Genomic DNA, 26,659 nt, shown 5'->3' on the forward strand with positions numbered 1-26,659 from the left:
AAAGTTGAATTCTTGGGGTTCTTTGATATGCTGAATCTAACCATGTATTTAGAGTTTGGATATTGGACCATAATAGGTAATGTCCAATTTAAAATTTAAAGTTTTTAAGTTTTAGAGCTTAGACAACATTCATTATGTGTCAGATACCTGTGTTGTGTCAACTATTTAATCACAGTCCAAATTCAGAGCTGTATCAAGCTTGAATGTTGTGTCCATACTTGCCCCAATGTTCAGGGTTCGAACTCTGCCGTCGTATAAAGCTGCGTCCTGCGGAGCATCTGGTTTTTATATAAAATGGTTTTGTATGATATGACAATTTTTCCCAAGAGTTTATTGTGTTCTCAGGAGACCATATAAGAACTTTCTTTGTTAGGATTTAGTCTGATCATGAGTGTCTTTATTGCTAAATCCCATTTGCTAATTCTTTCTATTCTTTGTAAGTTTTCTCTGTGCTCTATTATTTCTTATCTAATACCTAGCCTAGCTGTAATGGAATAAATCTCTGACATTTTGTTTGATCAGAATCAGAGTCCTTATCATTTGATACCAACCTTTTAAGAAGTCTGTGAAGTTTAAACAGATGTAACTTGAAGAAACATGAAACAATCTAGAGATATGGCAACATGTAATATCATAAAATATGTAACATCGCTGAGATAGCAGTGTTTAGATATAGGTTTGGTTTAGAATAGATTGCATCACAGATGTCAGTGCTTGATGTATTATAAACTTTAAACACACAAATAAATCATTGATTTCTTTTACTAGATTCATATTATGCAAGAGACATTCAGTTACGTGTCTATGTATATGCAAATAGCTTTTTGTGCACCTCTATTTTCTAGATTTATTTTCATCAGAAAAAAATCAAACCAGTAACCTAAGCAATTAAAGGTGGCCTTTAACACACAAACAAACAAACAAACAAAATAATATGAAGACAAAGCAAACCTATGTCTAGTCACAATTCACACTCAGGCAAAACATTTCTATTAATAAATTTTGTACAATTTATGAAAAAAGTATCTGATATCCCAATTGTTTGCCTTTATTCAATGCTTATCTTTTTTTATGTACATTTAATCTAAATTCTCCGATCTTTCGTGATGGAAATACCTTTGACACTTAAGATGCTTTTTTCCAATTCTTAATTCAAATTATATCGAAATTGGAAAGGCAGTTAAAACAAATTATACTCAATTCATAGTTGCTCTAAAAATATATACAAGCCTTCAGCATTGCATTAATAAACGTTAGCATCTGAATGAAGAAAATTTAACTTTGCAATAAACAACATGTGCTGGATGTTTATTTTAAATGCCTTTTTTTTCTTATTCTTAACTGGAAATGTTTTAAAATGATCAAAAGAAATAGAAATGATTTTCATGGCATTTCTCACGGAAGAATTTACAATAAAGCAAGAATATTGTTCAAGCTATTTTATAGATTTATAAAAGCCTTATTCAGGAAGTTGGGGTTTATATTACCAGTAGGATTTCTTCATTTTTAATTGCAATCTCTTGTTTTTTGTTTTATTGTCTTACTTAATAGTCTATAAATAAAAGTTTTATATTCCTTACATTTGAAGAATGCTAATAGTCTTATCAATTTGAACTTAAAACTTGAGGAAGTCTCCTACTGATAATTGTTGAATTAACATTAGGACAAAACCGTTCCTGATTGCTGGCTATTTGTTTTTCATTGATGGCTATGTACATAAAATCAAAATATGGTTTTCTGGTTTGATATGTCTTACATTAGTTAACATTTTTTACTAGTTGTGGCCTTTTTATGCTCTTCAACTTTGTACTTGTTTGGCTTTATAAATATTTTGATATGAGCCTCACTGATGAGTCTTGTGTAGGCGTACTAAATTATAATCCTGGTACCTTTGATAACTATATAGAGTATTGGTTTTGCTCATTGTTGAAGACAAAACATCAAGTAATAGTTACTAACATCTATGTCAGTTGGTCTCTTAGAGGTGACGGTTGTCTCACTGACAATTAGTGTTAATCATTTCTTAATGGTAAAATTTTCATAGTAATTTTTCTTTGTACCACTCATATTTAGAGCAGTTTATCTGAGGTTGTGAGGGGCCGTGGTGGCCAAGTGGTCTCTTTAGTTCTACTGTTGTAATCACTAGCCTGAGTCAACATTAAGGTTATGAGTTTGAACCCCAGTAGTGCTGGTGCACTCAACTCCAATCTAAGTTGACTAGAATTGCCAGTATTCCTATTGAAGGTTGTAGTTTTTTCCCTTGCACTTCAGCTTCCTCCACCAATAAAAAAAGTGGCCACTACAAATGGTCCAAAAGTGGCTTTAAAAAACCAACAATCACTCAATCAATCTTAGGTTGTATTACACAATATTATGACCATCTGTAAAGCATTTTGATTCATATCACTAGAGTTCTCTTGCAGTTGACCATCTGTCCAATAAATAAACAAACTTGCATTTGATATGTATTTCACTTATTCTTCGCTTTGTCTGAAATAGAGAGACCTAATAAGGCTGTTTCATGAAATTGCTTCCGTAACAATAAACATGATGTAATAGTCTTGGAAGTTATAAAAGACATTTGATATTGAAAGGCTTGTAATATTACAGCATATATATGATTGATTTTATACCTTGTAATGTCTTTTTGTAGTGTGTAATTAGCTTTATTCTGTTACCAGTGTGTCATCAAGTTATGAGATGGAGGAAATTTATAGCCTTTGATTTATCTTTTCAGACATGTTTTTTTTGTTATGATTCCAATTGTTTCTTTTATTGTAATAATTATGGTATTCTGTGAATGTGTTTATTTCATGTCATCAAACTTTCACAATTGTCAAGGTCTGTCTGTCCTTAGCTGTCCTTCATCCTTCTTGATTTGCCAATTTCTGTGAGTGGTAATTACTTTGCATGTAATATAAGTATTCTCGCTACAGTACTGTACAGTATTTCAGGATATTATTCTTTGTCAGAAAGAAATCCCATACATTGCATTATTGGCTGGGGCTTTATTGAAGTTGGATCATTTTTGTGGATAGAAACAATCTACAAAATTAAATACCCAAACTAAATTTTATCAAAAAGGATAATTATGTATCATTTACTGCAAAGAAACAAAGTTAAAGAATCTCAACAAAATCAGTTTTTGAGAGAAGACCAACCTCATGAAAATTTATGTTTCTACAGCCATGACAGCAGTCTAAATAGAGATAAAATTTCAGACATCTTGGCATATTTTATTCTGTATCTATAAATAACTTTTTATAACTTTCTTTCAATTTGAATTGTTTGAGTTGGATAGCGGAATCATATTTAATGATGTTTTGTCATGAGATGACTAATTTTCTTTATAAAGATAGCATTTCTAGACAGATTGGAGATATGTTTTTGTAGAGGGAAAAGTAATTGATATCTTACATTGTTGAAAGGACAATCTTTCCTTACAGATCTTAGTGTGCTTTGATTATCCAGTTTTGTCATTAATTGGCAAACAGGAAATTACCTCCCTTTATCAAAAGACTTATGTAATAGATAAGGATGAAATATTAAGGAAGTTTCATTTAAAGATTAATTTTCTTTTATAACTTTCTCTGATGATGAGATATTTTTTTTAAGTGAGTGAGTCATTTTATGTTTCTGAAAGAATTCCAATATCTCTAAGGGAATTGTTAAATATTTGTGCTGTTATTTTGGTAACTCGGAAACCTGAATGTATCAATCCCCATATTTTACTTAAACCTGTAATTTAAAAGCAGTTATAAAGATATTTTGAATCTGTATGCCGTAATGTTTGTCAGAACTTAGATAAGAGATTGACTTATTTAGTTTTATTGGTAATGAAGGAAAAAACTATGTCAAGATTATGTAAGCATCTTGCAATAAAACATAGCCAAGTAATTGATGTCAGTTTTTTCAAATGATAAAGTTTTATTTGCAAATGTTTGATGTAAATGATTCTTGAATAGATAGAGATTGATTTACACTTATGGCATTGGTTTATAGGGTACGATTTCTATTGGATTTTTTCACCTTTAATGAATATTTTAATTGTTTCCACAAAAATCACACTATATGAATCCTAAAAAAAAATCAGATGTTGTTAATGTTTTGTTAATCATATGGAAAATCATTACATTTTAACATAACACTGTACCATTTATCTTGGCAATGGTATCAAATCAGATTGAATATTTGATGAAAAATCATACTATCAGTGTCTGTGCATATTAAAGCACTCACTGGGACAACTGGTATAACATATGTTAAATTTAGATACTGGTCCACTGTGCATTTCCTTTCATTGTTGCATATAGGTTTGAATATTTAAGGGGAGCAAACTCCTAGAAAGAGTACTCAAAAGCTCTCTGACCCATTTCATCAAGTGAAATTGTAACTTACAATTTGATAAAAACCTTATATAAATGACAATAACTTTTTCAAAGTTAAAAATGTGACATGATCTTGTCCTCATTTTCCTGCTTATAATCCAAGGACATAATATAAGAATCTAGGTCGCTTTGACTTATGGTTTATGAGAAAAGAATAAACAAACATAATGTAGCAGGGCTGTTTAAGATGGTCCCCTATGGTTAATTCGTTTTAATAAATGTATAATTACCATTAAAAATAAGTTTATGCTAAATATGTGTATTCAAAGGACTTATAAGTTTATATCTATCCTAACTTAATTAAGGAGTTCTATAAACAACATCAATGAAGCTTGTCATATTGTACAGACACTAGCCCATTGTTTAAGACCTTATTTTGACTTTTAGACAACTTATTTTATTCATATTAATAATTTTATCTTTTACAGAAAAATTCTAAAGGAAGTGCAGATTTCTGTGTCAAGAATATTGACCATGCTGCATTTGGAAGAAGAGAGATTGAAATTGCTGAGCAAGGTATGATAAAATAAACTAAATAACAAGCCCTGAGTCTCTAGTAACAATGAAAGTAGTATGCACTAGTACATGTAGTAGTAGTTTTAATAAAAAAAAATGTTCTTGCGTTGAAGTTTTCACTATTCTTGCTAGCTGACCTTAATTTTGAAAAGCATAATGGCAATTTCTTAGTTATAGATCGTACATTAATCAATTATATATCCTTTGAAGAAATGCAACATTGTGAGATCACAACTTAAATTACTTTTTCAAACCAAAATTGATTTTTATTTGCTCCATTGCTCATCCCTTAAAACATTTCAGTGAATGTTACCTGAACCATATGCAAGGCTAATCATATTCAGTTGGGTGAATGGCAAAGGGCTTACGATGGTTGACATATGCCCCAAAAAATATGATAAGTAATTAATAGAAAAATACTCCTGCACCATCTGTGCTGACCTATTTAAATAGTTGCTAACTTGCTCTTCTATCTATATTTTTTTTTCAGAAATGCCTGGAGTGATAGCATTAAGAAGAAGAGCAGAAGCTGACAAGCCTCTTTCTGGTGCAAAAATTATTGGTTGTACTCACATCACAGCTCAGACTGCTGTAAGTAGTAAATGGTTATGTAATAAGGTTTATGCTAATTATCATTTATCAAACAGATAAAGACACCAATAAGAGCTTTGTCCTGACAGTTTTACTGCGATTTTATTACAATGTCTCACATTCTTATTTGCAGACAAAAGTACCCCAACTTAATTTATTGGATAAATCAAGATGGTTCTGCTTTTGAGTCTACCATTTTGATTCGCTACTTATTTACATATACCTACTTTATTGCTTCAACTTATGCAACTGAAGACAGATAAAAATTTGCTCTTGGCCTAAAAACCATCACAAACTTAAAAATCATACTATTTTCAGTTTGAACTAAATCTATTTCCATTTGGTTTATTAAGGAATCAAACCACTTTAGACCTTTTACTATCATAATAAAAACTGAACAATAGCAATTCTGAAAGAGATTAGGTTTGGAATGGTTTGTTTCTCAATTCAATGAGTATGTTGCTGAATTCGCAATGAGCATTTGAAATGGGAATGTTCTGTTTTCTCCTTCTATGAATATATTACTGAACTTGACATTAATAACTCAGCTTTCCATAATTGTTGTCAATTTTATAGATCAAACTAAAATTCAGGGCCTTTTCTGTAAATAATTGTAAAAACGGTATGATTTATTCTTTGTCCACGGTTATAAAGATTCATTAGATTGAATCAGATGGATGTTTTTACAGTTTACAGAGCATCAGCATGCTGGTTTAAACCAATCTAAAACAGTAGCAAATATCTCCTGGGGAACTATTTTATGGTTGTTATTTGACTGCATAGTATAAGGTTGTCTGTGAAAGTATTGAAAAAAACATCTTAGGGAGCTACCTTTTGATTTTTATTGGGGGGCTTACTAAGGATGAAATTTGAAGAAAAAAAAAAGGCAGGACAGGATTTTGAGTTAAAAAAAAAGGCAGGACCAAATAGACTGAAAAATAAAAAAAGCAGGACAGAGATTACAACTATAAAAAAAAGGCAGGACACAATTTTTCATCCTAGCCCCCCCCCCTCTCTCCCCCCCCCCCCCCTAAAAATCAAATGGTAGCTCCCTTAGCATGTGAAAATAGGAAAATTATGTCAGGATAGGTTGATTAAACAGCCGGAAAACTTTGGCGCAACTGAATTAAATGAAACACGCTTCTATTTTTGAGATTGTTATTGATTTTTACATTCTTTAATATTGCTTTGGGTGAGAAAAATTCTGCTTGAAAATAATTAGTGTACTATGTCATTATCGCTCTTTGGTACTGACTTATTATTATTAAAAAAGGAGAGCTAATCATATGTTTGTCAGATAAAAAGTCAAGAAAATTGCGTAATGATATAGTGGAAATATCTAACACAAAGCAAAATGCATCTTACGCAAAATATGCAATTACATGCTTCATTCTTTCCTGTCACTTGTTATACAAATACAACCCATCACAGTAAATATATTAGGATACAACGATTCTGTAATAGTACAGAACATTGAACACAAGTCTAGAGAGTTCATGTATTATATATAAGCTTAAGTCAAATAATTTAGTTTAAACAATATTTACTTAGATAAATAAACATTTAACATTGTTAAACGATATAGTACAAATGAAATAAATATAAAGGATTCAGAAACAAACAATTTTGCTTTTACAAATCTGTCTCCTTAATTTGGAACAAGGTAATTCTCTGTTTGTTATGTTTTGCTGCATATCTTTGTTGTTTTTCTTTTGATGTTTTATACAAAAATCAGGCTATTCAGGTTTTCTCTTTGGAATTGTATTAGATTTGTCATTTTTGGGTCTTTTATAGCTTACTGTGTAGTATGACTTTTGCTCATTGTTAAAGGACATATGTACAGTGACCTATATATTAGTATCTACCTCCTTGTTTCTAGTTAATAGGTGTCTCAATGGCAATCATACCACTTCTCCTTATTATATATGCCTATAAAAATCTGAAAATTGTTTGTTTTGTCCACAAAATTTGAATAAAAGGACGTTTAGGGTTCATTTTAACTGATACATCAACCTTACAACTATACAATCAAAAATAGGTTTTGAACTCATGATAGAGTTAAAAAGATATTTTCGCTGAATGACAAGAATGTACACAATATGTTAAGTTCTATATCTCCTTGAGTCTAGATAAGATGTGATAATACCAAAGATCTGTCATTGATGCCAATATGTATAAAAAAAAAAGGACATGTGGTATAATTGCCAATGAGACAAGTATGAAAGAATATCCTGAAACATTGTGAAAGTAGGTATAGAAACTGCTGGCCTCCTTCCATCATTCTGTCTATATTTCCTTCCATACAAAAGACCTTTGACAAAAAATCTTGCAGTAAAATTTTCATGACTTTATAATTTAATACTTGGTCTGAAGCTCGAAAATGTTGAGTTGAAGTTGGTGAGAAATTATTTACATCTGTCCTTCTGCACATGCCACTATTGGTTTTGTTTAGATTCTAAATGCAGTAACTGTTACTTAAATAATTGCTTCTTATTATAGCATTGTTCTAGGTTCAACTGTCCTTTGTCCTTTTGACTTGTTGTCTTGACGTCATTTTTGTTGTTACTCAACTTCATAAAATCTCGTAATTTGATCAATTTTTCAGGAAGCACATTTTGTGGTTCTCTGATAAGCTTACAGAATTATATATATATAAAATAACTTTTGTAATTACTAGTTAATGTAAGAGAAAATGTAATTATAAATGAAGCCTCATGAATTGATCTTTCAAATTAATATCTTGTCTATGACTGATCGTCAATAAGTTGTGATGATTATGATTAAGATAATGATCTGTAATGTTTATAAGTAGGTAGTTGCTTATGTAAGGGAAGAGAAAATGCATAGAATGACAAATATTGAAACAAATTTACTGAGTGGGAGTCAGTACTTGTACCTATCAGTGTCAGTGCATATCCAGAAATATTCATAAGGGGGTCCCTGTCTGACTGCCTAAGAGGGGGCCACTCCAATCATGCCACAGTGATTCCCTATAAAATCAACCGAACTTTTTATACAAAAGTCCTCTTGTGAATTGAAGATGGCTAATTCAAGTTGACAGAAAATACTTCAGCTAGATCACTTTGACCTACATTTTGTCTTACAGTGATTTGATTTAAAAGATACTAGATCTGATTTCAATAAAAATGTTAGCAGGGGATCGAATAAGCCGTTGTTTTTGGTGGGCTTACTCTCATTTGTTTACTGATTATAAACATTATTGTGAGAATGATATTAGTCCTTGACCATGTTGACTAACTTTTGATTTGGTTTATTAGTGAAAAAGATTCCATAACTGGAATGTTTATTCTGTAAATAATTTATGAATTGAAATGTATCATTTGTTTTGCAGGTTCTTATAGAGACATTGGCAGCACTAGGAGCATCTGTAAGATGGGCAGCATGTAACATCTACTCTACACAGGTTTGTAAAAGGAAAAGCACTTCTTAAGCTAAAAATAGTACCGGGTATTTGGAATGTTTTTTGTTTTTGTTGTTTGGCTTTTTTTTAAGGGGGGTTGGAGGGGGAGAGGTAGTTCAATCCTGCAGCAACTTAAGATATACCGGTAATAAAAACGTCTCAAAAGTTTCTGAGGACTAGATGGTTAAATATATTCTCAAATTTAAGTAATAATCTTTGGTTGTCTGTTTTCTCATATGCACTCATACCACATCCCCATATTCTTAAAGTACAAATGCATAGTAAAATTTGAACAATGATTCATTAAGGCATATTTACTACAAACAGTGGTGATGTATGGCATATAAATATGAATGCTCCTTATAAGTTTATTGTGTAATGACATGGAAAGTCATTATTTGTAACCGTTTAAGAGACGGAGAAAGATTTACAGTACATAATCAAATATACTGTATCTTTACGGAGAGATTCATCCGCTTCTATTTGTATTGTTGTCAGAAGCTTTATATAATTGGAATTTGTATAGAGAAATCCATTCAATACTAATCAACCTTGATTCTCTAGTGGGTTTACGTATGAATACGGAATAGCGAAAGTATCGGTCTTGGTTTGGTATCATTAAGATACTTCAAGATTGATACTTAAAATGGAAGGATAATAAATGTTTAAAGAAAATTAGAGGAGTAGGGGGGTCTTGAGATATTTTCAGTTCAAAGATTATTGGAAGCTGATTTTTTTCCCCCAAAAATCTACCACAAGACTAAGAGAAAACTGTTATATTTGAATATTTTCAAAAATGTATACCAAAATGGTACAGTTGGCTATCAAAGTCCCAAACAACAGAACTTCAACCAATGCCATGACATATAGTAACTTCAGTTTTTAGGGTACCAAGAATTAAATTACCCATAGTCCTTTAAATTCTTAAACTGTGTCAGAAAAGACTCAGAATTCTGAGAAATGTTCTTGAAATATTCAGTTTTTCATGGGTCCACTCATCCCCTATTTTATATGTTTTAGAGGAGAACTTCTGAAGTTATTTCTTAATAAAACAAGGACTTTTCCATATTTTTTCAACTTTTGTTTTACTATTTTTTTGTTATAGAAAGTGATGATAGATGTTATATAAATATTGAATGCTCCTTATCAGTTCAGTGAGAAGTCATTATTGTAGCCCTATAAGTCAGAAGAGATTTCCCAGGTATAATCTAATATATTATATAGTAAAGGTGAGATTCCTCAGCTATTATCGGCAATTGTTGTCAGAAGCTTTATATAATTGCTGAGTGTAGACCAATTCATTCTGCAGTAATCAGCCATGATACACCAGGGGATTTACTCATAAATGCCACTTTGGTAAATCATTAGTCTTGATTTAGTATTGTAAAATATCGTCCAACAAATGAAGTGTTAGCCGACCACAATTTCAGAATAACTGATCATTTAGTAAGTGAGAGCTGACTTAGTATAGGAATTTCTATGTATGATGTTGTGAAATCAGTATTGTAAAAAAAAAGAGTTCTGAATATGTGCAATTTTCACACAATATATTTTTTCTGGTTGAATCTATTTAAAATTAAAATTAAAAAATTTAGCTGGCTGTGGTGAGCTTTACTTGGTATAAAGATAAACTTTAAGATTAATTTGTCTGCTCATCATAATATTAAAGAAACAGAAGGTATAAAAGCCATGCTATTTAAACTCTATATCAAATTGTTTTCTGTTACCTTGCTCAAATTTTGAGCAGACCTGAAATTGACAAAATTCACAGCTGATTTTTGTTGTTCTCTTCTATTAGTCCTCATTTAAACATTGCCAGTCTTTTCTCTTTTTTGAAAAAAATGAGCTTCATTTTTTTTTTTAATGTTCTTATAAAAGCTTCTACCGATTTATATAATGTTCTATATCAAAATAGTTTCCTTTGATTGATGAATATAAAGATTTTGTCCTTGAGCACCTAAGCCCAAGTTTGATCTCTTGTAGATTGTTTTTAAACCATTCAATGTCTGTATTTTCCATTTATTTTCCAATTTACAATTGATGTACCGGTAATGATGATTGTTAACCTTTTATTCTTCAATATTAATCCAAACAGGTTTTTTTTTTGGAAAACTTCTATTTTATTTCAATGTAACAATTCTCATTTTAAGCCAGTTTAAAATCAATCTGTCTTATTTCGCTGCTACTGTCAAGTTAGTGACACGCAAATAGTCAACACGACACTAAATGATTAGTGTAGAGCTGAAACATGAATTGGATTGAAGCTAACTAAATCTCTTTTTATTTTTATATGTTGCAAAGAAATTGGATTTTTTCGTAAGTCATATGAAAGAAAATTGGATTTTGTATTAGTAAGATGCTGAGTTTTACGATGAAAGCAAAGTAAATATAGAAGATTTAAAAGGTGGTATGTCATGTTTATATAAAAGCAAAAAATGAAGGATTAGTAGTTTTACTTTGTATTAGATTTGAATATGTTCAAAGATGGAGTAAAAGCATTGAGATTTGATAATGAGAAATTCAATCAATAACACTTATAATGATATAAATGCTACTCCTGGTAATCAATTACCCATCTCTATAGCCACTTATTGAAGAAAAATTAATTTAGATATTTTTCAAACAAATTGGATATTACATGTAACAAGTTATCAAAATAATTTTCTATGCAATTTCTCATTTAGTTTTGTTTCCAGATTAAAGTCTTGTGATGTATTTTTCAAAATACCATTCAGGCGCTTTTGTTTTTGATATACAACTGCAATCTGTTGTTGCTTGAATTATAAACCTGTGATAAAAATTTGATATTTGTTATTGAAACTTATATAGAACTTTCCATAAATTGACTCTTTTAAGAACTAGTGTAACATTTATAGGGGTGATACATGTTTGGAGATATCTACACTTAAAGTCTATCATAAAATTAAATTTCCTTGAATATTTTATAAACTATATGAAGATGATGAGAGAAAAAAACTTTTTTTGCTGGGTCAGCTTTTTACATATTTTAATTTTTTAATTGTTTTGTTCGTTGTTGAATCTATTTTTGAAGTCTTCTGTTGTATTTTATTGCTGTAGCAAGTCATAGCACTAATTCCTAGTTACCTGATATTCTCTTAATATTTAGATATCCATGTATACCCTTAATATATTGGTCAGTATATTCCATCTGAATTGATGTTTTTTAATAATAGTTTAAACATCATATTATACCCAAATTCAGGCAATTACGAAATTTCAATAAAGATTTTTCTTTTTTCAGTTATTTGCCAAAATTTTGAAATTCTCTTAGTATATATTTATGTTAGTTTTAGGTATCACTGTCTGAGACATAGAAAAGTTTGATTTTTACCACAAGTTTATAATAAAATACTCAGTTTAGGACAAAAACACATTACCATATATTCCATGTCTGTTCTCATGGAAATTGATAGGAAGATTATGTAAATGATGGGACTCTCTGTGGACAAACTTAATTGTTTTGAAATTTTGCCGAGCAAGTAGAACTATTACGATAAAAAAATGTATATTACATTAAAAATATATCTCAATTTGTTTCCCTTGAGCAATGATGTGTATAGATTTTTGACATAGCTGTTAACTTGCAACACCAAACAGGAAATTCATTTTCTGGTTTTTCGCTCAAGGTTATAACTCTTTATATGATTGGGTTAGAGCTGATCTGTCAGATATAATCAATGGACTAATATTTTCATTAGTGACCTGTCTTTATGATTAGATAAAGATCACGGCTGTGATCCAAGGTCAATATTTCTTTCATCAACTTTTTTCAGCTTTTCAGTAGCAACTTGTTTGTAGGAATATGATATGTTGGATTGAATGAAAATGGAAGATTGAAAAGGATTATATTTTAAAATGTATATATATGAATGTCACAGTTCTGATGGACAAATATTGATGAAAATGTTTTGACAAATCAAAATTGAGTGAAATATTATTCTGACTGCAGGTTAATCATAAGGTGGACAACTTCCCCATGTTTGACACGGTGGCTTCAGGCACCCATACCTGTTTTAGTAATTACTCTATGTTTTAGATTTGTCAATAAGATTTCTTTATTATCTGCCTTACTTTCACTTAGTTTTAAGGTGTTCTTATTAAAACCAATATAGTTTTACTTTAAAAACAGTTGCACCACATATAAACTGTTTTGCAATCTAGAATGTGTAAGTTAAGGATAAAAAATAGTGAAAACAGTTATTGTACTTTGAACAAATATTACCCCAAAAAGCCCAGAATAAAGATATAGAACGGGGAAAATCAAATGTTGCTTTACAAAGAACAAAGATGGATATAACTGTGTTCAATATAAAACCTATTTAAATTTAAATTTACAGTAACTTGATTGGATGTTATAGAATTTAATGTCTATTTTTAGAATGAAGTAGCTGCAGCCCTTGCAGAAGCAGGATATTCCATCTTTGCTTGGAAAGGTGAATCAGAAGAAGATTTCTGGTGGTGTATAGATAAGTGTATCAACTGTGAAGGATGGCAGCCTAACATGGTAAAAATATAAAATTAGTGTTAACAAAAAAAATTTGAGAGAAACTAAATCAGTGATACAACAGATTTTATTTATTACAATATGATGATAAGTCTAGTTAAAGTCGATCATATAAATCTTTTAAAGAGAAGGTGAATGTATCAAGGCAAACTAAAATCACAAATTATATGAAATGCATACAATATCATGACAAAATGATTAAAGGACAGTCCACAGAGTGCTGCACAAATAAATCGGTTGTGCAACATGCTCAAAGCCAAAAAAAAAGTCAGGGTTAAACTGAGTAAAATCTAAAATTTTCATTACAAAGTGCTAGTAAGAAATTCTGGATTGCTGTTAAAAGTTGTTTCCATAATAACAATTTGAATACATTTACTAAAATACAGAATTTTTAGAGAGAAATTGATATGCTTAAAGTTAGTAGATCTTTTCTGTTATCTTATGCATTGTTCAAGTCTTTATAGTTTCAAGAAATATACATAATTTAGATGGTTCCGGCATATCATTTGAATAACTTTGTGGCTCCTTAGATAACATATAAAGATCATCAAACTTTAACCTTCACATTTTTGGAACCATATTTACATCATAGTATATTTGATATTTTGTAGATTTTGGATGATGGAGGAGATGCCACACATTTGATGTTGAAACGTTATCCAGCCATGTTTAACATGATTAAAGGAATCGTGGAGGAAAGTGTTACAGGAGTTCATAGGTTATATCAGCTTTCAAAAGGAGGAAAATTAACTGTTCCAGCCATGAATGTCAATGATTCTGTTACAAAGGTAAGGGGAGATAACTTTGGTTGTGTTTGCTCTATAAAGAATGAGTTTTGACAAATCCATTATTGGTTAAAGAAACTCATAGGCAGACTTCAAATAATGGTAGAAACAATACATATGAAGGATACTATCACATATAGTTAAGGATAAATTACTTTTGATTCATCCATTCTCACAATTGGACTAGAAATAAGTGTTGGACATATCTGACAATGAAGTAAGGGGAGGTAATAAGAGATTTAAATGACAACAACAACTAGTGGTTTAACTTGCATATATTTAATAAATGCAGAATGCAAGTTATTTAGGCTTTTATTGAATTTATGAAGTTTAAAGACAAACGTGATGTGAAAATAAATGCTTGTAACGTCGAGCTGGGTTGTGTTATCATCATGGCAATCTTGTGTACATTGGTAACAAAAAGTAGTTCCGCAACTTCATCTATCAAAAATAAATAACTTCAAGAGCAACTACCTAAGCCCTCTGGACCAATCCAATAAATTAATCTATAATATGCAAATCATATAAGAATAACAATATATAGTATTGCTATGAAAGATTATATTTCCTCACATTTTTATTTCAGACAAAGTTTGATAACCTGTACAGTTGTAGAGAGTCAGTTTTAGATGCGTAAGTAGAATATGAAAATATTAGATGGTACAAAAAACTTGTAAACTTGCAGATCAAATGGTGCTAAACACACAAAGATGTCATATAGATTTCATTACAGATAATCACATTCTCATCATTTCTATAAACTATTTGTCCAAGTTAACAACCCTTCTGGATCACATTAGAACACCCCTGATAATTGTTGGGGTTCTATGTAGTGGTTTGAGGAATTTCAGGCTTCAGAGTGGAATATAGTTTCTAACTACTTTGTCATTTGGTAGTGAGTGTCTGATATTCTCGATTCTAATGGTCAATTTTCAAACTTGATAGGAATAATTTTTTGGAGACCCTCTAAAAAATTCTTTTCATTTCGTGTAAATCAGGTAGCAAAAATGGTGATAACGAAGCCAAATAAATTCCCATTGAATGTTGAATATGAAATGATGGATACATGTATTGAGTTCATTCTATTAAAATATGAATGTATTCTTGTGATTTCTTATGTTTGCAAATTACTATTAAACATGAAATCTGTTTGGTATTATTTTCATTTACATAGATCTTTTTTTTATTACAGATTAAAGAGAACTACTGATGTTATGTTTGGTGGGAAACAGATCCTTATATGTGGATATGGTGAGGTAAGATTTAGAAAAGAAGCATCCATGAAAAGCAAGAAACAGCATCATTGAGAGAAATAATCTTGTTAACTGACTAAAAATAATTGTCAACATCTTCTGGCCTTTTATAGAGCTGTAAATTATAAGAAATATGAAAAATATCTTGAACATTATAATTCCCTGATGATTTTATTGGAATCATTGTTATGTTTATATTTTTCTCTATTTATTAGGTAGGAAAAGGTTGTTCTGCAGCATTGAAAGGTTTAGGATGTAGTGTAATGGTTACAGAAATTGATCCTATATGTGCTCTACAAGCTTGGTAAGTACTGTATATAGTTATTTTCAGAAAATAACATAAACAATAATAAATGAAATGATTTGAAATACCTGTGTTTTCAAACAAACTTATAGAAAGATGTTTCTAATTTTAAGACAAAATATACAAAGGGTAGTTTTACCCTTGTCGTTCTGTTTGTCTGTACATCCCAAAATTTGTTAATGTTCTCTAACTTTAGTTTGCCTCAACCAAACTTATACACAATGCTTATTCCCACAAAATACAGATCAAATTGGAATTTTTGTGATGTCATGCTTACTATTCTAGAGTTGTGCCACTTCACAAATGGAAAAATAAACTTCATTGTTTTTCTTCTGTTCTCTAACTAAAGTTTGCCTTCACTAAAGGTTATGAAACTTATAAACAATGCTTATTACTACAAAACTCAGATCAAGTACAAATTTGGGTAGCCCCACTTTTACAGTTCTTGAGTTACGTCCCTTTGTAATGTTTTATTCAAGCTGGGGCATCATCTGTGACACATTCCCTATTTATTTTTTATAATCATCTATAACATTTTCTTTATTCAACATCTGGATTGGTTCATGTTTCAGTATTTAATTATGAACCTGGTGTCTAACAAAAACTAATGCCGCGTATTATTTTCAATTACTTTAAAGATATTTAAAAAAAAAAGAATCCTTACCTTGTATAATGGTGAACACAATTTTACAGTTTTGAAAGAGATTCTTCATAAGAAAGTTGTGTTTTTGTGTACTCATGCATTGAGATATCTATATATTGTAATTTTTGTCTTATTTTTTTTATAGCATGGATGGTTTTAGAGTTGTCCGACTTGAGGAGGCCATAAAGAGTATAGATATTTTAATAACATGTTCAGGTAAATATGTGCTTGATTGTTAAATTGGCTTGTTTATATATTGTTTTATTTATCAGCAATGATATCAGAGTTACTCAAACAGTTAGAGCAAACAATTGTTACAACATCTTCAACTTGTTGACTTAAATGTTAAAGTAAAAGTTCTTAATTTTAGATGAACATTGTGCATTTCAGATTTTATTCTTTATAAATGGAACTCAAGATACATATATAAACATGAAGTTCTACATAACCAAAAGTTAGTTGAAAAAGAGTAGCTTAAACAATCATATACAAATATTTGGGATATTTTGTACCCTTTCATTGCAAAAAGGGATGATTGTATTTTTTCAGGTAATAAGAATGTAGTGACCAGATCCCATATGGACAGACTGAAGACTGGTTGTATTGTATGCAATATGGGGCACTCCAACACAGAAATAGATGTTGTAAGTATAGGGATATGTTGGACATTTGTTCTACCCACATAGTTAACAAATAGGGGTGCTTTGATTGTTTAATATGTAATTTGGGATTCTACTCCAAAACACATTCTTGAGTAAGTTTTATACTACGTATGGAAAAGAAAATTGAATGATGGTATTGTAGTTTTTGGGTGGAGACTTATCAGAAATGTATTTTGTCTTGGCTTGAATATTTAACTATTGATTGCAGCATACAACATACATATAATGGACCCTGTAGAGTAGTTTTTTTATTGACTAATGTAACACAAACAGACTTGCACATTTTCTTTTTGTAGATATCATATTGATTATTTAGATGATTATGAATCTTATATCTCATACTTGGAAAAGGTACTGCATATTATAGAATTTATGAATCTCAAACTTCTTACTGAACAAATAAAATTCCTTTCCTAAAATTGATTGTTTATTCATCAAAGTTCCAGACAATAACTCTCACATGATTATGTTTCAGGGTAGTTTACGGACCCCAGATCTCACATGGGAACAAGTTAGATCTCAAGTTCACCATATCATTTGGCCAGACGGCAAACGTATTATATTATTAGCAGAGGTAAAAAAAATTGTTTATACAAAAGCACTGTGTATCTGACATCCTACAGTCTTTTCTCAACCAATATTTATTATATGTTTATGATTGAAAATTGAGTTAAATACATTTAATTTATTGTCATGTGCAGGATATCATAGTACAACAATTGCAATATGCTTTAACATCCATTTTATACTATAAAATAGAATAGAGAATGGAAATTGTGGGAATTAGTCAAAGACACAATAACCGAACCAAAGAGCAGAAAACAATCAATACTGTTTGTCATTTATAAATTGTTAAGAGTTAAGTTTTATGATCATGATTAATTCCCCCCAAAAAAACCTGTAGCTAATCAACTTTAAAAATCATGCTTTAAAAGTAGAGAATATAAATACAATTTGAGAAATATTTATTGTAGCAAATGCCTCTATTATTTACTATCTAAATATTTCAGGGTCGTCTAGTAAATTTGAGTTGTTCCAGTGTACCTTCATTTGTTGTCTCCATCACAGCTGCTACTCAGGTAAATATTGAAAATTGGTTTTACCACTGTATATATATATAATAAAATCTATAACACAAATTCCCATACGTTTCGGCCTTTACGGCCTTCTTCATTGGAATAAATTACAACATTGAAACAACAATTACATTGCTTGGATACATTACGTTATAATAACTTTTATGACGTTCATTTGCCGCGTTTTTCGCTTTTTTAATATAAATATTTTTATTATCTTATCGTTCATACATTGTGTTGAGTCCTTCAGGTTCTAAAGTTTTTAATTTTTTTATCCAAAAGGCTTCTTTAGTTTTTCTGTAAGTTTCTGTCCCAAATACTCTTTCTATGGCGGTAACTTTTAAATTTGTCATTGAATGATTCTTCTGAATGAAATGGTTGGCTACTGGATCTTCTGTTTTCTTTGTTCGTATTTTTGAAAAGTTCAATAGCATTTGTTGATATAGTGTATCACCCGTTTGTCCTACATATATAACTTTTTCACATTTTGTACAATTAATTTCATATACCACGCCTACGGATTTACAATTTATTTGTCCCTGAATGGTATATTCTTTGCCGGTGTTGTCACAAAATACCTTGGTTTCATTTATATGTGAGCATAATGCACAATGTTTACCACATGGTCCACATCCATTAGTTTGTTTATAAAATAGTAAATTATGCTTTTTGTGCACTAACAACAGGGTACCCTTAGTTATTACTTTTTCCAAAGCGCTTCCAAATGTACATTCAATTCTTAGAAAAAATCTTAAAATTCTCCATCAATCCGAAAGACTGAAGAAAATATTCCCCGATCCGCCTATCGTGGCATTTAAACGTGATAACAACTTAAAAGACATCTTAGTGCACAAAAAGCATAATTTACTATTTTATAAACAAACTAATGGATGTGGACCATGTGGTAAACATTGTGCATTATGCTCACATATAAATGAAACCAAGGTATTTTGTGACAACACCGGCAAAGAATATACCATTCAAGGACAAATAAATTGTAAAACCATAGGTGTGGTATATGCAATTAATTGTACAAAATGTGAAAAAGTTATATATGTAGGACAAACGGGTGATACACTATATCAACGAATACTATTGAACTTTTCAAAAATACGAACAAAGAAAAAGAAGATCCAGTAGCCAACCATTTCATTCAGAAGAATCATTCAATGACAAATTTAAAAGTTACCGCCATAGAAAGAGTATTTGGGACAGAAACTTACAGAAAAACTAAAGAAGCCTTTTGGATAAAAAAATTAAAAACTTAAGAACCTGAAGGACTCAACACAATGTATGAACGATAAGATAATAAAAATATTTATATTAAAAAAGCGAAAAACGCGGCAAATGAACGTCATAAAAGTTATTATAACGTAATGTATCAAAGCAATGTAATTGTTGTTTCAATGTTGTAATTTCTTCCAATGAAGAAGACCGTAATGGCCGAAACGTATGGGAATTTGTGTTATAGTTTTTATTATACAATCATTCAGAGACTTTATATATATATATATATATATACATTTGAACGCTAATGATTAGCCACTAAGATTTATACATTTCGTACTTCACTAATATTGCCTGAATTGAATGGTTTAAAAAGTAACATTATAGAACATAAAAAAGAAGGATGATACATATTTCTGTTATTCAATTTTTATGTAAGTTCTTTGTTTTTTTAGGATAACTTATTTGATTATTTTAACAATTTTGCATACAAACTGATGAAAAATTGAATTTTGCTGAACATTTCACTTCAACCAATGAATCCCCACAAATGAGTACATTACAAGTAAAGATGAATGATAATGATTGTAATTAGTACTAGATTTTTGGCAAGTTATATTATATATGTTTTTATCATTTTAGGCATTAGCATTGATAGAACTATACAATGCACCTCCAGGCAGATATAAACAAGATGTCTACCTCTTACCAAAGAAAATGGGTATGTAAGGCACAACTTTGTTTTGTAAAAGTACCAATATATCTAACATTTGTGCTTTTTGATTGGATGCAGCCAGTTACAACTGCAACCTATAGAAATCTTTATAATGTGTCTCTGAAATTCTATGTGAATCCGCTAAGGGTGGAGAGGAGGTAAGTGGAACATAATCCTTGGCTAGCAAAGTTGTATACCGCTGTCCAAATTATAAATTAATTAAGAAAAAACAAATCCAGGTTACAAACTAAAACCGAGAGAAACTCATCAACTATAAGAGGAAAATATGGAACAATAGTACAGAAACACCTAACTGCAACAAAAACAAAAGCCAACATGCATATATATAAAAACATTTCTTAATTGTGAAAGGCAAATTTGATTTCATTATCAATTTAATACTTAAGAAATGGAATATCTGATGATTCCAATATGTTGCCTAATATGTAACATACAAGAATTCAAATTATTGAAAGTCAACTACAGACTACAATAGCAGGTACTTGGAAACCCCCGTTGTTACACTCATTACTGAATTAGCCATAACAGAAAATAACTAATTGCATACAAGGGGAGATAAATTGATTTTCATCTTACATGATGATTGTCCTAACGGTATATTTTATATGTTTTTCAGATGAATATGTAGCCAGTTTACATTTACCAAACTTTGATGCACATTTGACAGAACTATCAGATGAACAAGCTAAATACTTAGGATTAAATAAAACAGGACCCTTCAAGCCAAATTATTATAGGTAAGTGAATAAATGTGTTATTGAAAGGGAATATAGGATTGTTCACTGAATTCATATTAGCATGAATAATAACCTTGTTTTTGTATTATTTTTGCCTGATGTAGATCTTTTCCCCAAAAAAGTTGTGTTTTTTTTCTTTTTTCTTTTACTTTCAAGATGTTAGAAATGATATATTTTAGAAATGATATATTTTGCTGATAAGTTATTGCCAATCTTATACAATTCCCCTGAACTAGATAAAATTACCGAAGTTTAAGAGTATTAGCTAAAAGGATCTCCAATTTAAGCTTATACAATTATTTAGGATAAATGGATCCATTTGTTTGTTAATTGGATAAACAAAAATTAAAAATAAATATGAAAAAGAATGTGCCTAATCTCATTTGGAAAATAATCCTCTGAGGGAAATCTGCCACTTTGTAGGTTTGTAAAGTGAACATTTATGAAATAGGGATATCTGTATGTTTTGGTCAATCTTTGTTTTTACCATATTTCAAAATTTGGTAAAATGCAAAATTTATATCTAAAAGCCTAATGTTATTTTAGGCAAAGAGAGTATTAAAATACTGTAAATTCAGAAATTATTGTTGCCATTTATTATTACTATGTCGACATTACAGACTAAAATGTGTGAAAAATTATTGCAATTGCACGAAAAGCTGCATACTAGTGTGGGATTTCAGACTTGAAGTACATAGTAATAAAAACCTTGAAATAGTTTTTGAATTTACAGTATTCACATAAACAATCACACAAAACGTTTCATGATTCATCCTGAAGTAAACTAATATCTTAATTGGTTTGAGATATGTTGGCATTTAGTTAACTTTAAAACCACTGATTGATTTTAAAACATTTCAGTTATCTCTCTCATAATGCAATGAAAAGTCTGATTCAAATATTTTTTTTCCTTTACGTCCAAATGTTAGAAAGATATTTACATATTTATTTTATTCTACTCATAAATGTGCCTGACTTGTACAGTTTATAACCTATTGAAACCTTAGGTGCAGTCCTACTCTTTTTCTTTTAATTATTTTTTTTATTTGAGAAAGCAGTTTTTGTTAAAAAAAAAAAAAAATTAGGCCATTCATCTTTCTTCAAAGTTTGAGTAATTACAATAAAACTGATATCCAAGTTCTCCACAAAGTATGATTGTTTATTTTAATTTGACAGAACGATTTCGTGTCCAGAATGCAATGACCATCAGCATTTATGTAACTGTAAATCCAAAGGTTCGGCCAGCTAGTTTATGTGATTAACATGTGGCATTGTCTAAACTCATGACATCACAATGTTAATAAACCTAATTTATATAAACTTTTGTTACAATAATAAATCAATCAGTGGTTTTTTCCATCATATATATATATTTGTGTGTATTTTTTGGTTTTATTTATTAAAAAATGCTGTGTGTGGTGTTGTTGATAACCCTTCCATCCATATATGCATTGTGTGTAAAGTAATACAAAGAAATAAGTATTGGTAGATAAAGAAACTTCATAAACAAAAGTCTTAAGAGATGGACCTGAAATGTTTGATATGTTTTATCTTTTGACAAATTAGCAGTGTAAGGAAATAGTTTGAATAAAAAGTCTGAAAACTTGGCCATATGTAAAATTTTACGGGAATAATTTACTATTCTTGACTGTCTCATGAACTTATTGGATGCAATATGTAACCATAGTGAGTCTAATGATCGAGTATTTTTTCTACAGCGCCTTAAACTATAAAATCATACATCAAGTACAACCAAAAAATTGCCAAACTTTTATATTGCATTTCAGGTATTTTAATTATTATTCATATTTAATAAACAGTATTTGACGAGTTTCATATTTTTTATTTTCAGATATTAAGGAGAACAGAATCGTTGGAGATTACCCACCATTCCACAACATGCCACGACATTAAACATATCATGTGATTTGATCATGTGACAGTTTTCTTTTTCCTGCATTTTTTCTTTGAATTGAACAGAACATGATTTGATTAATGACAAAGCATATTTTTTTTTCAATATAAAGTTGGGGTTTTTTTTTCGGTAAGGAAGCTCGTTTGTTTTTTAATTTTTTTGCATGTAGTTACCTTTGTATATTCCATTTCATTTCACAAAAGAAATACAAACAACTTTTAGCAAGCTTAAATTAACAAAATTAACAAAAATATGTATTGCAAAAACAATCACAAAGACCCATTTTTGTTTTATAATAGTTTTGATTGGTGTGCTACATGCATATTGATTTAAATATGGAAAAAAAAAGAAAAAGTAGAGTTTCAATTATCCTGAAAGTATCACATAGGGTAGAATATTCAGTTGTCCTATTTTGAATTCCCAACTAAACAATTAAGTAAGAAATGCAAATGATGTCATATTTTGGACTATTTCTTATGTGCCTGCATGTTTTTAAATTATATTCTGAAAGAAACTGTGATAGTATGTTTAAACAGTGATTAATAAAAGTATAAAAGTATATTGTTCATATACTATCAAGATATATAGACAAACTTATAATCTGTCAGATGTTACTGTCTTTTTATAACAATTAAGCAACTAAATGATAGTTTTTGTTTTTCATATTTTCATATAAAGATAGTTTGAAAATCTGGTAACAATGCACATAGGATTTCATTATTACAGTTTGAAGAATTGAGTTCATATAACTTACTGAAATCATTTGAAGTATACCAAAGATTTATAGGTTATGGTTTATGTGTGCAATAATGAAATCCTGATACAAATAACAAAATATGTATGAAATAACTTATTTTTTTAAAACATGAGCCTATAAAATCTGGAAACTTCATTCTGATATTGTTGAATTAAAATTCATAATGGCCAGTTTCAACTCTACTTAAGCTTTTCTAAACAAAAGTCTTGTGTGTCACTTCCAATGTAACAGTGATTCTTGTTTATTGGATTATTGAATCAAACACTTACATTCTTCTTGCATCAATTCATTTCAAAGAGGTAAATAATAAAAAAAAAAAAAAAAAAGAATTGGAAGGAAAAAAAATCCTGATATCATTTATAGAACTATCCTTGTAGTTATTTCAACTTTGAATAAACAAAAAATCTAGAGTTGAATTTCGTGTGAATTGTTTGTGAATAGTCACTGTATGAAATTTTGTTTCCATTCCTTTCACTTCTTTTTTAATATGTATATAATGTAGTTTACACTTTTGTTCATTCTTTTGAATCTCAGATTTTTTTCAAACTGACTGGAGATGTAACTAATAACATCTCCTGATTGTTCTTTTATTGAAAAATAAGATGCATTTGATTAAGAATAAGTCACAAATGTATGTATAAATTTCCTTTTTTTTTATTTTAATTTTCATAATTTTCTGTGATTTATTTAGTTACATATCTGTATATACTCAAATGTAATGTATAAACAGAAGGAATATATTTTAGTTTTATTTGATTTTAATTGATTTTGATTTTAATTGAATAACACTTCATATAACAAAAGGTAAAGAAAAAAAATCAGATCTAGACATACTTAGCCTTTGCATTAGTTTGTATATAAAATATTAATTATTGTTTGATGATATTTCCTTTTAAAAGAGAAATGCAATTATGAGGTTAAAAAAAATGTTTTTGAGGATTTTTTCCATTTGAATAAACCCCGCAAAACAACTGTTTTAAGAAGGCATTAGAAAATTTACAGTAGGTATCAATCACACTAAAAAGCACTTTCTAAGATGACATGTGCATTGTTCAAAATGCAAAATATAAACATATTTCGGATGAATATGAAAATATAATAATAATAAACTAGAGCTACTTTTTTACCTTGAATAAATAATTTTCAGGTCATTATTCCTGTGTCACTTTATGCACATAAATATCTGTGGTAAATCAAAAGTATTCATGAACCAGATGAAATATTTATAAGTAAACATAAATTAGTAAAATTTTTAAGGGTGGTGAAAAAGGAATAATGGCCAAAAACAAGGGAATCGTGTGTAATGTACTCGTAATAAATTATATGAAGTATCTTCATTTAAAAAAAGACTAAATTGAAAGAAAAAAATTTGGAAAAAGAAATTTGATTTAGAAAAATATGTGACAAAACAGAAAGTAATGCTACAGGTCCATTGCAAGACGAACAATAATTTATTGGTATGAATTTCCATATTGCCAATATGTTTTGTGAAATTACAAAATTGTGTTCAAGAAATAGTCTTAAATGATGATAAAAAAATGTGTAATCAAGTGGAGTCAGGAAGTTAACAAAATGGATGGACAAACTTAAAACATTAATAGCCAAGAGTTAATTAATTTCCGTCTTGCATGCAATTGTAGCTGAATTTTCTGTATTGTCTAAGGATATCAATATGGTGGTGTGTAACTGGTTTTGGTAATATAAAGGTCATAATGGAAAGAAGATAATAGATTTATAATGTATGATAAAATGTAATTCAGTTTCTGTGATATGCGTTTTAAATATTGTATTGCACATTTAATTTTACACATTTCCTTAGAAAGGAGTTTTAAGTAACAGTTTTGGGCTTTTTCATAGGATACCCTCTTGAAAGCTTCTCTAAGTTCATAAGCTTAATGTTTTAATATTCAGTGGTAATATAAATATTGATTTTCATACAAATATATATGAAAATCTGGATAAAAAATTCTAGTCTTAAATTATTTTGCTAAATTTTCAAAATTGTTCATTATCAAATACCATAAGTTACTATGCAGTGGTTTTCATATAGTCTTAGCATTCAGGGACAGTTGTAAATAGTATTATCTCCCCCTTAATTACTCCATTTAAACTGCACTGCATTATGGTTACATTCCAGTGCCAAAAAAGTTTTATTTATTTCTTAGTTAGAAAAGAGCGGTGAATAATACATACATTTGCATATTTATTAGTCAAATTTAGTGATTCATGTTTTTCGAGACCCCTTTTAAATTCAGCAGACATCAAAACTTTCTTTATTAAATTTGAGAGTAAACATTTCTATAATTCTGTACACTATACTTTTTTAGCAGTGCAGTTTCTATGTTGCCACAACTTTTATGATAAGATAAAAGCTATTTAAAAAAAGCAAAAAAATTAATTAAAATTTGTTATTTGTTGAACTACATATGGATATGAAATTACACATAGTCACATTACAACAGTCAATGTTTATATTACATGTCACTTTATATAGAATAAATGTATTATTATATAAAGACAAATTCATGAAAGGTCAGTGTTTAATTGATTGTTAGTTAGAATAAGAGATTTCAAATGATTTAGTGTAATTACCATGGTAACAAAGCTGTTACTCTAGAGTCCATTATGTTATAAGTCAGAAATTGTTAGAAATAAAAGCAGTTTATTAATGATTGGAGTGATTTGTTTGTGTCATTGCACTTAACTCATAAAGAATATTGTATAAAACTAGATGTGTCAAAATAACACGAATGTTAAAAGAGGTCCAAATCCTGTTATATCTGCAAAATTCAGTGGTGTTGATACAAACGTAAACTTGATCTGAAATGCATTACTATGAAATCGGCCCGCCCCGAATTTTTTTTATATTTCAAAAAATTTACGATTTCCGAATTTTTGTTCATTTCCGTTACCGGTAACCGTTAAAATTTCGTTTCATTCCAAGTTTCCTGTTTCAAATTTCGGTTTTGTACCTCGAGTAAATCTAACCAAAATAATTAAGTCGACATATTCTGCTGCTCTATGATGACAACATCATCTTCCGAGAGTAAAGATTGATTACGAGAATGACATGAAATATTTGTGTTACGAGAAACACTCTGTTTCCAAGACCGCAAATCACGG

General features: G+C 29.6%; 1 protein-coding gene across 10 annotated transcripts in view; it reads left to right on the forward strand.

Annotated features, from left to right (window-relative positions):
- Nucleotides 1–26,208, forward strand: part of LOC139487022 (adenosylhomocysteinase-like 1) — a 75,760-nt gene extending 49,552 nt beyond the window's left edge. For all 10 annotated transcript variants that reach the window (XM_071272065.1, XM_071272046.1, XM_071272051.1 and 7 more), the window contains 15 exons: nucleotides 4,817–4,904; nucleotides 5,395–5,495; nucleotides 8,848–8,919; nucleotides 13,316–13,441; nucleotides 14,053–14,229; nucleotides 14,813–14,859; nucleotides 15,419–15,482; nucleotides 15,695–15,783; nucleotides 16,572–16,642; nucleotides 16,976–17,070; nucleotides 17,564–17,662; nucleotides 18,099–18,167; nucleotides 20,034–20,112; nucleotides 20,744–20,864; nucleotides 22,717–26,208. In XM_071272065.1, coding sequence (XP_071128166.1) covers nucleotides 4,817–4,904; nucleotides 5,395–5,495; nucleotides 8,848–8,919; nucleotides 13,316–13,441; nucleotides 14,053–14,229; nucleotides 14,813–14,859; nucleotides 15,419–15,482; nucleotides 15,695–15,783; nucleotides 16,572–16,642; nucleotides 16,976–17,070; nucleotides 17,564–17,662; nucleotides 18,099–18,167; nucleotides 20,034–20,112; nucleotides 20,744–20,864; nucleotides 22,717–22,723 — 1,305 coding nt within the window. In that variant the 3' untranslated portion in view covers nucleotides 22,724–26,208. The remainder of the gene's footprint in view (nucleotides 1–4,816; nucleotides 4,905–5,394; nucleotides 5,496–8,847; nucleotides 8,920–13,315; nucleotides 13,442–14,052; nucleotides 14,230–14,812; nucleotides 14,860–15,418; nucleotides 15,483–15,694; nucleotides 15,784–16,571; nucleotides 16,643–16,975; nucleotides 17,071–17,563; nucleotides 17,663–18,098; nucleotides 18,168–20,033; nucleotides 20,113–20,743; nucleotides 20,865–22,716) is intronic.
- The last annotated feature ends 451 nt before the right edge of the window (nucleotides 26,209–26,659 follow it).

The sequence above is a fragment of the Mytilus edulis genome, chromosome 1 (assembly GCF_963676685.1).
Source record: "Mytilus edulis chromosome 1, xbMytEdul2.2, whole genome shotgun sequence".
Lineage (NCBI taxonomy): Eukaryota > Metazoa > Mollusca > Bivalvia > Mytilida > Mytilidae > Mytilus > Mytilus edulis.